This window comes from Erinaceus europaeus, chromosome 20 (genome assembly GCF_950295315.1).
Source record: "Erinaceus europaeus chromosome 20, mEriEur2.1, whole genome shotgun sequence".
NCBI classification, from domain to species: Eukaryota; Metazoa; Chordata; class Mammalia; order Eulipotyphla; family Erinaceidae; genus Erinaceus; species Erinaceus europaeus.
Genome location: NC_080181.1, coordinates 58,312,473 through 58,327,176, shown reverse-complemented (window position 1 = coordinate 58,327,176; position 14,704 = coordinate 58,312,473). Strand labels below are relative to the sequence as shown.

The 14,704-nt window shown below is 66.8% G+C and overlaps 1 protein-coding gene across 5 annotated transcripts in view; it reads right to left on the bottom strand.

Moving 5' to 3' along the window:
• Positions 1 to 469: 469 nt before the first annotated feature.
• The window catches only part of ARNT2 (aryl hydrocarbon receptor nuclear translocator 2), a 38,595-nt gene continuing 24,360 nt past the window's right edge, over positions 470 to 14,704 (bottom strand). For 4 of the 5 annotated variants that reach the window (XM_060179581.1, XM_060179580.1, XM_060179577.1 and 1 more), the window contains 14 exons: positions 14,169 to 14,271; positions 11,059 to 11,124; positions 10,451 to 10,536; positions 6,969 to 7,045; positions 5,731 to 5,865; positions 4,771 to 4,845; positions 3,210 to 3,361; positions 2,979 to 3,048; positions 2,721 to 2,841; positions 2,387 to 2,480; positions 2,167 to 2,305; positions 1,801 to 1,963; positions 1,052 to 1,188; positions 470 to 712 (listed from right to left, as the gene is read on the bottom strand). In XM_060179581.1, coding sequence (XP_060035564.1) covers positions 614 to 712; positions 1,052 to 1,188; positions 1,801 to 1,963; positions 2,167 to 2,305; positions 2,387 to 2,480; positions 2,721 to 2,841; positions 2,979 to 3,048; positions 3,210 to 3,361; positions 4,771 to 4,845; positions 5,731 to 5,865; positions 6,969 to 7,045; positions 10,451 to 10,536; positions 11,059 to 11,124; positions 14,169 to 14,271 — 1,517 coding nt within the window. In that variant the 3' untranslated portion in view covers positions 470 to 613. The remainder of the gene's footprint in view (positions 713 to 1,051; positions 1,189 to 1,800; positions 1,964 to 2,166; positions 2,306 to 2,386; positions 2,481 to 2,720; positions 2,842 to 2,978; positions 3,049 to 3,209; positions 3,362 to 4,770; positions 4,846 to 5,730; positions 5,866 to 6,968; positions 7,046 to 10,450; positions 10,537 to 11,058; positions 11,125 to 14,168; positions 14,272 to 14,704) is intronic. The other variant, XM_060179579.1, reaches the window with a different exon arrangement.

Genomic DNA, 14,704 nt, shown 5'->3' with positions numbered 1-14,704 from the left:
GTGGGGACTCTGGACACAGGTGGGGACCCTGGACACAGGCAGGGGGCCCTGGATACAGGTGGGAGATGCTGGACACAGGTTGGGACCCTGGACACAGGCAGGGGCACCCTGGATACAGGTTGGGACCCTGGACACAGGTGGGGACTCTGGACACAGGTGGGACTCTAACAAGAGAGTGACCCCTGGACACAGGTGAGACTCTAACAAGAGAGTGACCCCTGGACACAGGTGAGACTCTAACAAGAGAGTGACCCCTGGACACAGATGGGGACCCTGGGCACAGGTGGGGCTCTAACAAGAGAGTGGTCCCTGGGCACAGACAGGGGACCCTAGACACAGGTAGAGAGGCCCTGAACACAGGTGGGGGACCCTGGACAGAGGCGGGACTCTAACAAGAGAGTGACCCCTGCACACAGGTGGGGACCCTGGACACAGGTGAGGGCTCCTGGATACAGGGCAGGGAGCCTGGTGGCCCAAGTCACAGCTCAGGGAACAGACACAGGGGAGCCTAGTGGCTTAGGTCACAGCTCAGAGGACAGAGATGAGGAGCCTGGTGGCTCCATTCACGGCTCAGGGAACAGACAGACACAGAGCAGCCTAGGCTGGCTGGCAGCTACTCCGAGAAGGGTGGGAACATGCCCAGGTCAGCAAAGTCCTCGATGTTGTAGTTGCCGGTGCCCTGTGTGGGGTCCCCAGCCATAGGCAGCATGTCCTACGGGAGAGGAGACAGGACAGGAGGCAGGAGAGGGAACAGGAAGAGACAGGAGGTGTGGGGCCTCTTAGTGCCAGCACCCAGCCTGGGACCTCCACCAGGGTGGTCCCGGGGTACGGCTGCCCAGCCTGGCCTCACAGGTGCTGACACGGCTCTGAGCACAGCCTCGCCCCCTGGACAGGTGGCCACAGGGCAAGGACACAGACCAGGCGCAGGCTGGGGGTGGGGGGCAGAGCAGTGGCAGGGCCAGGTCCTGAGCTCCATAGGTGCTAGGGATGGGGCTGGGGCTGGGGCTGGGGCTGGGGCTGGGGCTGGGGCTGGGGCTGGGCAGGGCCCTACCTGGAACACCTCGGTCTGGCCAGGCTGAGTGTGTGTGTGCTGCTCCCCACTCTGCTGCCCGTGGTGCTGGCTCTGCCACTGGGACCACACCTCCGACGGCCGTCCTGAGAACTGCCCGCTGCTCTGGCCGCCCTCAGCTGCAAGGAAACAGACCGTCCTTGAGCTACCCTAGACCCCAAGACCATCCACTGCCTGGGTACACGATCATGGGCCCTAAATTGCAGGGCCCACCTGCCCTCCACATGCCCCGCCCACTTCAGTTCACAGCCCCGCCCACCCCCATGCAGCCCGCCCACTTTCCCCAGCCCCGCTCCATTCCCCCAGCCCCACCTGCTTATGCTCTTAGCTCCGCCCACCTCTCATGGGCTCCGCCCACTCCCATCCCAGCCTCACCCACCCCCCTCAGGTCCACCCACTTTCATCCCCGCCATACCCACCTCCCCTACTAGCCCCACCCACCTCTCACGGGCCCCATCCACCTCCCCTCAGGTCCACCCACTTCTATCCCGCCCCACCCACCTATGGTCTTAGCCCCGCCCATTGTGCATGGCCACACCCACTCCCGTAGACCCCACCCACTCCTGTCCCAGTCCAACTCTCCTCAGGTCCACCCACTTCTCTCTCACCACGCCCACCACCCACCTATGCTTTTGGCCCCGCCCACTCGCCCCCAAGGCTTCCCTGAGGCTCCATCCATCTCCCACAGGCCCCACTCCTAGAGGCCCAGCAGCGGCTGCTCGTCCACCTACGGAAGCCAGGGGTCCTGCTGGCCAGGCTGGAGTAGGCGCTGCCGCTAGGCGAGGAGGTGGCTGGGCTGGACAGGGGGCTGTAGGCAGGGTCCGCAGGGTAGCTGTGGCTCGTCCCCAGACCGAAGGCAGCTGCCTGTGTCTTGCTGGTCTGAGAGGGCAGCTGCTGCGGGTGGACGGGCGGAACGGGGCTGAGTGTGGACCACGGCCCTGTCCGGCAGCCACGCAGGGTCACTTGGGCAGGGCCTGGGAGTCCACGCAGGGCAGGGGCTGGGCCTGGACATCTGCCCCAGGCAGCAGAGCAGATGGTGGCTGGGAAGGCAGGGCCGGGATGCGGAGCTGGTGGCCCTGAGGCCCGGGGACGCCTACCTGCCCCGGGAAGGGCGGCCTGCTGCCCGTCCAGGCCACCTGGCCCTGGCTCAGCTGCCGTGAGATCTGGGGCATGGTCTGGCTGCTGGAGGACGAGGCCGGGAGGTCACTCACACTGGACACGTGCACCACGGAGGAGCTGCGGGTGCAGGGGCTGTGAGCGCCGCCCTGGCGTGGCAGAGACCCCGGCCACCCCGCAGCCTACAGGGGCCACACGCACCTGAAGGCCTTCCCCGAGTGGCCAGCCGGGAAGGGGCTGCCCTGTGGATAGATGGGCTGGGCGCCCGGCGCTGAGCTCAGCATCTTCTTCTCAGCTGCAAGGATGGAGGGTCAGGGGATGGGTCACGGGGACAGGGAGTCAGCGGGATGAAGAGTCGGGGGACGGAGAGGCAAGGGGGCAGAGGAACAGGGGGACAAGGAACAGGGGTGGGGGCAGGAGGACAGAGGAGCGGGGCACGGGAGGGCCAGGGGGTCCACGGCCAGTGGGGGCAGACAGCACACTGGGCAGCACCCCAGACCAGGCGCCCTCTCAGCCACGGCCCCAGGACACTCACAGGCACTGATGCCCGCAAACATCTCTGTGAAGCGTGGGTCCCGCTCCTGGGAGAAGAGGCCATCGGCCTTGTCCACCGCCTTCCCAGCCTCATGCACGGCCGCCAGCGTGGGCACGGGCACCTGCAGAGAATTCGGGTGGCACTCGGGGTCCCGGGGCCAGGCAGGACTGAGGACCGTCCACCCCACCGCTCAGGCGGCCCGAGGGCCAGGGAGACGGGCCGTAGGATAGCTCACCTGGGACAGGCGGGGCAGCTCACCTGAGAGAGGTCGTAGGACAGCCCATCCCGCTGGTGCACCTCCAGCTCTGCCTGCTGCTGCTGCAGTTGCCTGGGAGACAGGGAGGCTGGGGACAGGGAGGACACTGGGGACAGGGAGGACACTGGGGACTCGGGGCAGCAGGGGGCAGTGGGGACAGGCCACCTGGGGGAAAGGGGGGTAGGCCGCCCGCGACGGGCCACCCGGGGCCACGGGGTCCAGCAGGCGCGTACTTGATGTTGGTGTTGGTGCAGATGACGTACTCGATCTCGTCCGAGTATGGGTTCTGGAAAGTGAAGCTGCTGGAACGTAGCAGCAGCCACTCGCGGCTCTTGGTGCGGAAGCGGTACATGACGGAGAGCACCTGGCCCTTGAGCTTCACCACCTGCGGGCAGGCGGGCGGGCAGGGGCTGGGCAGGGGCTGGGCAGGGGCTGGGCATAAACACAGAGAGCTGGACTCATGGCAGGGGGCAGGGGCTGGGCAGGGGCTGGACATAAACACAGAAAGCTGGACTCATGGCAGGGGGCAGGGGCTGGGCAGGGGGCTGGACATAAACACAGGGAGCTGGACTCATGGCAGGGGGCAGGGGCTGCGCAGGGGCTGGGCATAAACACAGAGAGCTGGACTCATGGCAGGGGGCAGGGGCTGGGCAGGGGCTGGACATAAACACAGAAAGCTGGACTCATGGCAGGGGGCAGGGGCTGGGCAGGGGGCTGGACATAAACACAGGGAGCTGGACTCATGGCAGGGGGCAGGGGCTGGGCAGGGGCTGTGCATAAACACAGAGAGCTGGACTCATGGCAGGGGGCAGGGGCTGGGCAGGGGCTGGGCATAAACACAGAGAGCTGGACTCATGGCAGGGGGCAGGGGCTGGGCAGGGGGCTGGACAAAAACACAGGGAGCTGGACTCATGGCAGGGGGCAGGGGCTGCGCAGGGGCTGGACATAAACACAGAAAGCTGGACTCATGGCAGGGGGCAGGGGCTGGGCAGGGGGCTGGACATAAACACAGGGAGCTGGACTCATGGCAGGGGGCAGGGGCTGGGCAGGGGCTGTGCATAAACACAGAGAGCTGGACTCATGGCAGGGGCTGGGCAGGGGCTGGGCATAAACACAGAGAGCTGGACTCATGGCAGGGGGCAGGGGCTGGGCAGGGGCTGGACATAAACACAGAAAGCTGGACTCATGGCAGGGGGCAGGGGCTGGGCAGGGGGCTGGACATAAACACAGGGAGCTGGACTCATGGCAGGGGGCAGGGGCTGCGCAGGGGCTGGGCAGGGGCTGGGCATAAACACAGAGAGCTGGACTCATGGCAGGGGGCAGGGGCTGGGCATAAACACAGAGAGCTGGACTCATGGCAGGGGCCAGGGGCTGGGCAGGGGCTGGGCATAAACACAGAGAGCTGGACTCATGGCAGGGGGCAGGACGTGGGCACAGGGGGCTGGACATAAAGCAGGGGGCGGAGGGGGCTGGGGGTTGGCCAGGGGGCTGGATACAAGGCAGAGGGCCGGGGGGAGAACCAGCCCAGGGGCAGCACACTTGCCTACAAGGCAGGGGGCTGGGTAGGGGTGCAGGGGGCGGGCAGGGGGCACAGGGGATCACTTGGCTGGGGGGGGCCTGGACAGGGTGTAGGGCTGGGCAGGGGCACAGGGCTGGATGAAGAGTGAGGGGACTGGGCATGGGGGGCTATTGTGTCCACCCCGTGACTCTCGCCGTTCATGACCTCTGAGTCACCGCTACTCCCGTCTGGGGGTGTCTGTCTCTGTGACCTGTCCACCCGTGTCTCTGGCTGACCTGCTGAAAGCTCTCCCGCAGGTGGCTCTGATCCTCAGAGTGGCAGAACTCCAGGACGTCCTTCCCCAGCAGGTCCTGTGGTAGACGCCCAGCAGGGTCCCTCAGCCACGGGGTCCCTCAACCAGAGGACCCTCAGGGAGGGCTCCCTCAGCCACCTGGGGTCCCTCAGCCAGGGGACCCTTAGGCAGGAGATCCCCTCAGCCACCTTGGGTCCTGGAGGAGCACCCTCCTGTCTTGAGCCCCAGCACTGGCCCTGGGTGCCACACTGCACCCATGCTAATGGAGAGTGGACTTGGTGACACTCGTAGGCTTCACTTCTAGGACCCTCATCCCCAAGACACCCCAGGGCTGCAGCCTGCGCCCTCTGCACACCCCCTCCTTGCCGGCTGCCTCCTTCTCTTCAATCACATGAAGAGGAGAGAGACACCACCTGCCCCTCCCCCTCCCCCTTCACCCCCACCGTCTCTCTCATACACACACACATACCCACACACACACAGCTTCCCCTACTCCGTCTCTCACCTGTGCTGGTCACCTCTGTCCTCCTGCCCTGTTCCCCCATCCCCCACCCCGTCCCCCTGCCTCCTGCCCATCTCCCCTGCCCCATCCCCATCCCCCATCTCATCCCCATCTCCTGCCCCCATCTCCCCTGCCCCATCCCCCACCCGTCCCCGTCTCCTGCCCCCATCTCCCCTGCCCCATCCCCATCCCCCATCTCCCCTGCCCCATCTCATCCCCATCTCCTGCCCCCATTTCCCCTGCCCCATCCCCCACCCGTCCCATCTCCTGCCCCCATCTCCCCTGCCTCATCCCCATCCCCATCTCATCCCCCTGTCTCCTGTCCCCCTTCCCCATCCCCCATCTCCCACTCTGTCCCCCCGCCCCCATTCTCCCTGTCCCCCTGTCCCTCCCATCCCGGTCCCCCGCCCTGTTTCCCCCCACCCACTCCCACATCCCCACCTGGGGCTGGTAGCCTATGACACTGATGCAGCGAGGGTCCACGAAGGTGATGACACCATCAGAGTTGTGACGCGACAGAAACTCGGTGGGGACAGCCATGGTGCTCATGTCCATGCAGACGGGGGAGCTGGTCACCTGGGTGGGCAGAGGGAACACAGGGGTCAGGCCACTGGCCACGGGTGGGCCGGACAGCAGGTGCAGCCACTCTCAAAGAGGGGGCGGACTAGGGCCTGGAGGAGTTGCTCAGGGCTTCAGGGGTGTTCAGGGCTTCAGGGGTGCTCAGGGTCTGGGGGTGCTCAGGGCTTGTGGGTGCTCAGGGCTTGGGGGTTTCCAGGGCTTGTGGGTGCTCAGGCCTTGGGTTTCTCAGGGCTTGTGGGTGCTCAGGCCTTGGGGGTGCTCAGGGCTTGTGGGTGCTCAGGGCTTGTGGGTGCTCAGGGCTTCAGGGGTGTTCAGGGCCTGGCAGGTGCTCAGGGCCTGGCAGGTGCTCAGGGCTTGGGGGTTCCCAGGGCTTGTGGGTGCTCAGGGCTTGGGGGTTCCCAGGGCTTGTGGGTGCTCAGGTCTTGGGGGTGCTCCTGGCTTGGGGGTGCTCAGGGCTTGGGTTTCTCAGGGCTTGGGGGCTGCTCAGGGCTTGTGGGTGCTCAGGGCTTTAGTGGTGCTCAGGGCCAAAGCAGGGTGCTCTGGGCTTGTGGGTGCTCAGGGCTTGTGGGTGCTCAGGGCCTGGGGGTGCTCAGGGCTTGGTGGTGCTCAGGGCTTTAAGGGTGCTCAGGACCACAGCAGAGTGCTCAGGGCTTCGGGTGCTCAGGACCATAGCAGGGTGCTCAGGGCTTTGGGGTGCTCATGGCTTGGGGGTGCTCAGGGCTTTAAGGGTGCTCAGGACCACAGCAGAGTGCTCAGGGCTTGGGGTGCTCAGGACCTGGCGGGTGCTCAGGGCTTGGGGGTGCTCAGGACTTCAGGGGTTTCAGGGCCTGGCAGGTGCTCAGGGCTTGGGGTTTCCCAGGGCTTGGGGGTGCTCAGGGCTTGGGGGTTCCCAGGGCTTGTGGGTGCTCATGATCTGACGGTGCTCAGGGCCAAAGCAGGGGGCTCAGGGCTTGGGGGGCTGCTCATGGCCTAAGGAGGCACTCAGGGCCTGGGAAGGAAGGCAGACAAGGCCCCAATGGCCACCCCCTGCCCAGGTGCCCTGCTGGGACCCCTCCCCTGCAGCCGCCCGCCTGATGGCCCAGGCCCCTGAGCCCTCTCACCTGCAGCCGTCCGATGGCTACCAGGCAGTACTTGCTACCCTGGCCCACGTCGGCATCCTCCTCCGGGATGGTCATTCCTGGAACAACATGCAGGTGCTATCACCAGCTCGCGAGGAGCCCACCCACCGGGTCCCCCAGGGCTCTGTGACTGGCCAGCCCTCTGGCGCCCATCCAGGCTGGTGACAAGCGTGGGCTGTGGCCAAATTCCCTGCACCCCCTGGGCCTGGACCACCCTGAGCCCTACCTGCTGGCCAGGTTGGACAGGGCAGCAGTGGCCTCACTCGAGGCAGCAGCTCAGCTCCTGCAGACTCCATGCCCCACCCACATGCCGAGTGTCCCCAGATACCCCCCTGAAGTTAGTAGGCAGAGTGTCCCCAGGGCCCGTGGTCCCCTCTCCCCCCACCCTCATCAGCAGGTTGAGTGTCCCCCAAGCCCAGAGCCCCTCAGCAGGCTGTGTGTCTCCAGGGCCTGGAGTTCCCACCCCCACGACTCCACCATGGCCACAGTCCCCGTGCTCAGGCCTGTGCTCTGACCAGCCTGCAGTACCCCTGGCCTCTTGCCGTGACGCCCCCTCACACCCACCAGCTAAGGTCACCAGGTTCTTTCCAAGACAAACAGCTCCCCTAGCGGCTCCCCCTCACACCCACGCTGGGGCCAGTCCCCGGGGCCTGCCAGTCACCTATGCCCACTGAAGGTGTGGCCTAGGCTTCTGGATCACGCTGGACAGGGCATGGGGAGGGGGCTGGGAGTGCAGGCCCAGCCAGTTAACAGGCCCCTGACGCTGGCCAGGACAGGGGCCGCCTGGGACTCAAGCCCACACCTGCCAGCCACCAGGGGATATGAGAGGCCATGTAGAGAGATAAGCGGCCACAGGCAGCGGCCACACCCCAGGGCTGGGGACTCGGAGGCTCCACCACAGGGAGCACCCCTCTATGGGAGGCTGGGGATTCATGAGGCTCCCCTCTCCCTGGGGGGCTTCCTGTTCATGGGAGATCAGGGAGCTTTCCATCCATGGGGGGCTGGGGACTTGAAGGGCCAACCTCCATGAGGCCCGCCTTCACCTCAAGGGTCACGGGAGGCACCAGCCCTGTCCATCCAGCCATGCCAGCCACTCTTGCCCAAGGGCATTCACCTCATGCCCAGTAGCAAACGGTGCTTCTGTCCTGTCCCAGGGGGCAGCATCCACTGCCCCAGTGACCACTGGGAGCTACTCCCCACCCCAGCAGGGCTCATGCCAGGAGCCCTGAAAGCCCAGGCAGTGCCCTCTCTGACCACTGAGAGCCCAGGCGGTGCCCTCTCTGACCACTGAGAGCCCAGGCGGTGCCCTCTCTGACCACTGGGAGCCCAGGCGGTGCCCTCTCTGACCACTGGGAGCACAGGCGGTGCCCTCTCTGACTACTGGGAGCCCAGGCAGTGCCCTCTCTGACCACTGAGAGCTCAGGCCGTGCCCTCTCTGACCGCTGAGAGCCCAGGCCGTGCCCTCTCTGACCACTGAGAACCCAGGCCGTGCCCTCTCTGACCACTGAGAGCCCAGGCAGTGCCCTCTCTGACCACTGGGAGCCCAGGCCGTGCCTTCTCTGACCACTGAGAACCCAGGCCGTGCCCTCTCTGACCACTGAGAGCCCAGGCCGTGCCCTCTCTGACCACTGGGAGCCCAGGCCGTGCCCTCTCTGACCACTGAGAGCCCAGGCAGTGCCCTCTCTGACCACTGGGAGCCCAGACAGTGCCCTCTCTGACCACTGAGAGCCCAGGCAGTGCCCTCTCTGACCACTGAGAGCCCAGGCTGTGCCCTCTCTGACCACTGAGAGCCCAGGCCGTGCCCTCTCTGACCACTGGGAGCCCAGGCAGTGCCCTCTCTGACCACTGGGAGCCCAGGCCATGCCCTCTCTGACCACTGGGAGCCCAGGCCGTGCCCTCTCTGACCACTGGGAGCCCAGGCAGTGCCCTCTCTGACCACTGGGAGCCCAGGCAGTGCCCTCTCTGACCACTGAGAGCCCAGGCAGTGCCCTCTCTGACCACTGAGAGCCCAGGCAGTGCCCTCTCTGACCACTGGGAGCCCAGGCCGTGCCCTCTCTGACCACTGGGAGCCCAGGCCGTGCCCTCTCTGACCACTGGGAGCCCAGGCCATGCCCTCTCTGACCACTGGGAGCCCAGGCAGTGCCCTCTCTGACCACTGGGAGCCCAGGCAGTGCCCTCTCTGACCACTGGGAGCCCAGGCCGTGCCCTCTCTGACCACTGAGAGCCCAGGCAGTGCCCTCTCTGACCACTGGGAGCCCAGGCCATGCCCTCTCTGACCACTGGGAACCCAGGCAGTGCCCTCTCTGACCACTGAGAGCCCAGGCCGTGCCCTCTCTGACCACTGGGAGCCCAGGCAGTGCCCTCTCTGACCACTGGGAGCCCAGGCCGTGCCCTCTCTGACCACTGGGAGCCCAGGCAGTGCCCTCTCTGACCACTGGGAGCCCAGGCGGTGCCCTCTCTGACCACTGGGAGCCCAGGCGGTGCCCTCTCTGACCACTGAGAGCCCAGGCAGTGCCCTCTCTGACCACTGAGAGCCCAGGCAGTGCCCTCTCTGACCACTGGGAGCCCAGGCCGTGCCCTCTCTGACCACTGGGAGCCCAGGCCGTGCCCTCTCTGACCACTGGGAGCCCAGGCCGTGCCCTCTCTGACCACTGGGAGCCCAGGCAGTGCCCTCTCTGACCACTGGGAGCCCAGGCCGTGCCCTCTCTGACCACTGGGAGCCCAGGCCGTGCCCTCTCTGACCACTGAGAGCCCAGGCCGTGCCCTCTCTGACCACTGGGAGCCCAGGCCGTGCCCTCTCTGACCACTGAGAGCCCAGGCCGTGCCCTCTCTGACCACTGGGAGCCCAGGCAGTGCCCTCTCTGACCACTGGGAGCCCAGGCAGTGCCCTCTCTGACCACTGAGAGCCCAGGCCATGCCCTGACCACTGAGAGCCCAGGCAGTGCCCTCTCTGACCACTGAGAGCCCAGGCCGTGCCCTCTCTGACCACTGAGAGCCCAGACAGTGCCCTCTCTGACCACTGGGAGCCCAGGCGGTGCCCTCTCTGACCACTGGGAGCCCAGGCCGTGCCCTCTCTGACCACTGGGAGCCCAGGCCGTGCCCTGACCACTGAGAGCCCAGGCAGTGCCCTCTCTGACCACTGAGAGCCCAGGCAGTGCCCTCTCTGACCACTGAGAGCCCAGGCAGTGCCCTCTCTGACCACTGAGAGCCCAGGCAGTGCCCTCTCTGACCACTGGGAGCCCAGGCCGTGCCTTCTCTGACCACTGAGAGCCCAGGCCGTGCCCTCTCTGACCACTGGGAGCCCAGGCCGTGCCCTGACCACTGAGAGCCCAGGCAGTGCCCTCTCTGACCACTGAGAGCCCAGGCAGTGCCCTCTCTGACCACTGAGAGCCCAGGCCGTGCCCTCTCTGACCACTGGGAGCCCAGGCCGTGCCCTCTGCTGGCTGGGGCCCTGTTGTGCTCACCTGCGGGTGGCCAGGCCTTGATGTAGCCTGTGCAGTGCACCACCGCGTACTGCGCCTCCCCCTCCTTCACCGGCCCCAGGCCATTCCTGCAGGTAGAGGGGCAGCGGGCACCTGCTGGGTGGGACCAGGCCCGGGAAGCCTGCGGGCTGGAGCAACTCCTCCCTCAGCCTCCCTCCACACTGTCTGTCGGCAGGGCAGTCCCCCCAGCTGTCCCCCTGCTGTCCCCAGCTGTCCCCAGGGGTATCCCCCAGCTGTCCCCCAGCTGTCCCCAGCTGTCCCCAGGAGTATCCCCCAGCTGTCTCCCGGCTGTCCCCCAGCTGTCCCCGGCTGTCCCCCAGCTGTCCCCTGGCTTTCCCCCGGCTGTCCCCCAGCTGTCCCCAGGGATATCCCCCAGCTGTCCCCCGGCTGTCCCCCAGCTGTCCCCCGGCTATCCCCCGGCTGTCCCCAGGGATATCCCCCAGCTGTCCCCAGGGGTATCCTCCAGCTGTCCCCCAGCTGTCCCCCAGATGTCCCTCGGCTGTCCCCAGCTGTCCCCCTGCTGTCCCCAGGGGTATCCCCCAGCTACAGCATGCCCCCACAACCCCCACCCCATCGGAACGGCCACTCACCGGAACCGCTTCCTCATGGTGGTGATCCTGTTCAGGGGTAGGTGCTCCAAGGGGGCATTGCCACACCTGTGAGCCAGGACACGCCAGGGAGCTGCCCCATGGGGCACCCTCGCACACATACAAGTGGACACACAGGGACACACAGCCACACACACTCTCTCACACACGTATGTGCACACTCCCCCGCACACACCCAGTCACACACACATACACACGCATTCATGTACAATCACACAAACGCACACACAAGGACACAGCCACATACCCCAACAGTCATACTCTAGTCACACACACTCAGATGGGGGGCAGGCCCGCCCGCTGCCAGGGGCTGACACCCTCATACCAGCATACCGGTGCTCCCCTGTGGCCTTCCCACGAGCTGACCCGGGACCCCCAGGGATCGGGTCTTCAAACACCCGGGGGGGCCTGGTGGGCAGTAGCTGTGTCTGAGGGGCAGTCAGCCGGGGCCCAGTCCCAGGGACAGGGTACAGAGGGCCAGAGTGGAGGACAGAGCACACTGGACACTCGGCCCAGGCCACCACTGCCCCTCACAGCCACAGGGGGCCAGGACCCCACTCGTGGAGCTGCTAGCAATACAGAAACCCCAGCTCAGGGATGCGAGCACTGCTGAAGATGAGGGTGGGGGAGGGGATGAGGGGAGCAGGAGACGGGATGGGGAGACAAGGAGCAGGGGACTGGGCTTGAGGGGAGAGGGACGGGGGATAGAGACAGGGGACAGGTGGGGGCCAGGGCCAGAGGGCTGGGGGTGCAGGAGACAGGAGGATGGGGGTATGGGGACAGGGGGCAGATTGGGGGGCTGGGGAGCAGGAGACAGGAGGATGGGGGTATGGGGACAGGGGGCAGATTGGGGGGCTGGGGAGCAGGAGATAGGAGGATGGGGGCATGGGGGACAGGAGGCAGATTGGGCGGCTGGGGGACTAGTGGTCAGGGGGTGGGGGCCGGAGGCCAAGGACTGGGGGGACAGGATACAGGGAATGGGATACAGGGGGGTGGAGGACAGGGAGTCCTGAGGACAGGATATGGGAGATAGATGGAGGACAGGGGGGCTGGGGGCTGGGGGATGGGATATTGTGGATGGGGGATGGAGGGCAGGGGCCTGGGAATGGAATACAGGGGGCTGGAGGACAGGGGGCCAGGGGCTGGGATACAGGTGGCTGGAGGACAGGGGGCCAGGGGCTGGGATACAGGGGGAAGGAGAGCAGGGCCAGGGGCTGGGATACAGGGGGATGGAGAGCAGGGCCAGGGGCTGGAATACAGGGGGATGGAGGGCAGGGGCAGGGCTGGGACACAGGCTGGAGGGCAGGGCTGGGACACAGGGGTGCAGTGCAGGGCTGAGACACAGGGGTTCTGGGCAGGGCTGGGACACAGGGGTGCAGTGCAGGGCTGAGACACAGGGGTTCTGGGCAGGGCTGGGACACAGGGGTGCAGTGCAGGGCTGAGACACAGGGGTGCAGGGCAGGGGCTGGGACACAGGGGTGCAGGGCAGGGGCTGGGACACAGGGGTGCAGGGCAGGACTGGGACACAGGGGCTGGAGAGCAGGGCTGGAACACGTGCAGGGCAGGGCTGGGATACAGGGGCTGGAGGGCAGGGCTGGGACACAGGGGTACAGGGCAGGGCTGGGACACAGGGACTGGAGGGCAGGCTGGGACACAGGGGTGCAGGGCAGGGCTGGGACACAGGGGTGCAGGGCAGGGCTGAGACACAGGGGTGCAGGGCAGGGCTGGGACACAGGGGCTGGAGAGCAGGGCTGGAACACAGGGGTGCAGGGCAGGGCTTGGACACAGGGGTGCAGGGCAGGGCTGAGACACAGGGGTGCAGGGCAGGGCTGGGACACGGGTGCAGGGCAGGGCTGCGGCACAGGGGCTGGAGAGCAGGGCTGGGACACAGGGGTGCAGGGCAGGGCTGGGATACAGGGGTGCAGGGCAGGGCTGGGACACAGGGACTGGAGGGCAGGCTGGGACACAGGGGTGCAGGGCAGGGCTGGGACACAGGGGTGCAGGGCAGGGCTTGGACACAGGGGTGCAGGGCAGGGCTGAGACACAGGGGTGCAGGGCAGGGCTGGGACACAGGGGTGCAGGGCAGGGCTGAGACACAGGGGTGCAGGGCAGGGCTGGGACACGGGTGCAGGGCATGGCTGGGGCACAGGGGCTGGAGAGCAGGGCTGGGACACAGGGGTGCAGGGCAGGGCTGGGATACAGGGGTGCAGGGCAGGGCTGGGACACAGGGACTGGAGGGCAGGCTGGGACACAGGGGTACAGGGCAGGGCTGGGACACAGGGGTGCAGGGCAGGGCTGGGACACAGGGGTGCAGGGCAGGGCTGAGACACAGGGACTGGAGGGCAGGCTGGGACACAGAGGTGCAGGGCAGGGCTGGGACACGGTTGTATGGCAGTTCTGGGATACAGGGACTTGAGGGCAGGGCTGGGACACAGGGACTGGAGGGCAGGGCTGGGACACAGGGGTGCAGGGCAGGGCTGGGACACAGGGGTGCAGGGCAGGGCTGGGACACAGGGGTCAAGGCATGGCTGGGACACAGGTGCAGGGCAAGGCTGGTATACAGGGGTGCAGTGCAGGGCTGGGACACAGGGGTGCAGGGCATGGCTGAGACACTGGGGTGCAGGGCAGGGCTGGGACACAGGGGTGCAGGGCATGGCTGAGACACTGGGGTGCAGGGCAGGGCTGGGACACAGGGGTGCAGGGCATGGCTGAGACACTGGGGTGCAGGGCAGGGCTGGGACACAGGGGTGCAGGGCAGGACTGGGACACAGGGACTGGAGGGCAGGGCTGGGACACGGGTGCAGGGCAGGGCTGGGATACAGGGGCTTTAGGGCAGGGCTGGAACATAGGGGTGCAGGGCAGGGCTGGGACACAGGGTGCAGGGCAGGGCTGGGGCACAGGGACTGGAGGGCAGGGCTGGGACATGGGTGCAGGGCAGGGCTGAGACACAGGGGTGCAGGGCAGGGCTGGGACATAGGGGTGCAGGGCAGGGTTGGGACACGGGCTGGAGGGCAGCGTAGGGCTAGGACACCGGGGATGCAGGGCAGGGGCAGGGCCTGGACACAGGAGTACAGGGCAAGGGGGGGTCTGACCTCATTCTGCAGATGAAAGATCTCCGGGACCCCATGCACATGCGCATGGAGGACTGCTGGCCCTCCTTCTTCACGGTCCCCGTCTTCAGGTCCAGGATGCGGCCTGGGGGACAGGGATGCCACACGGTCAGGACTCGGTCACCCTGCTGTGGGGGTACCCAGCCCGTGGCGACATGGGGCCCAAGGAGGCCAGAGCCTTCGCAGCTCAGGTGCAAGCGGAGTGGACACAGATGGGGGACCAGCCAGAGGTCCCCAGAGCCCAGGGAGGGGGAGGGGCAGCCGCAGCCACTTCCCGGGTGAGAGCTGACCGACATGTACAGTGGGCAGGGACCACCGACCCCCCAGCCCACCTGCGGAGACACAGTGAGCACAGCAGTCCACTGACCACTCCCCGCTTCAGGAAAGGCCGGCACGGGGGGGGGGGGGACTCCTTGCTGAGTCAGGGTCCTGGGTGACGGGGGTGGGGAGCACTCTGCACTCCAGCTGTAGTTTCACAGTCAGGCGACTTTAACCCAAAGTGCTGATTTTTTTACCCA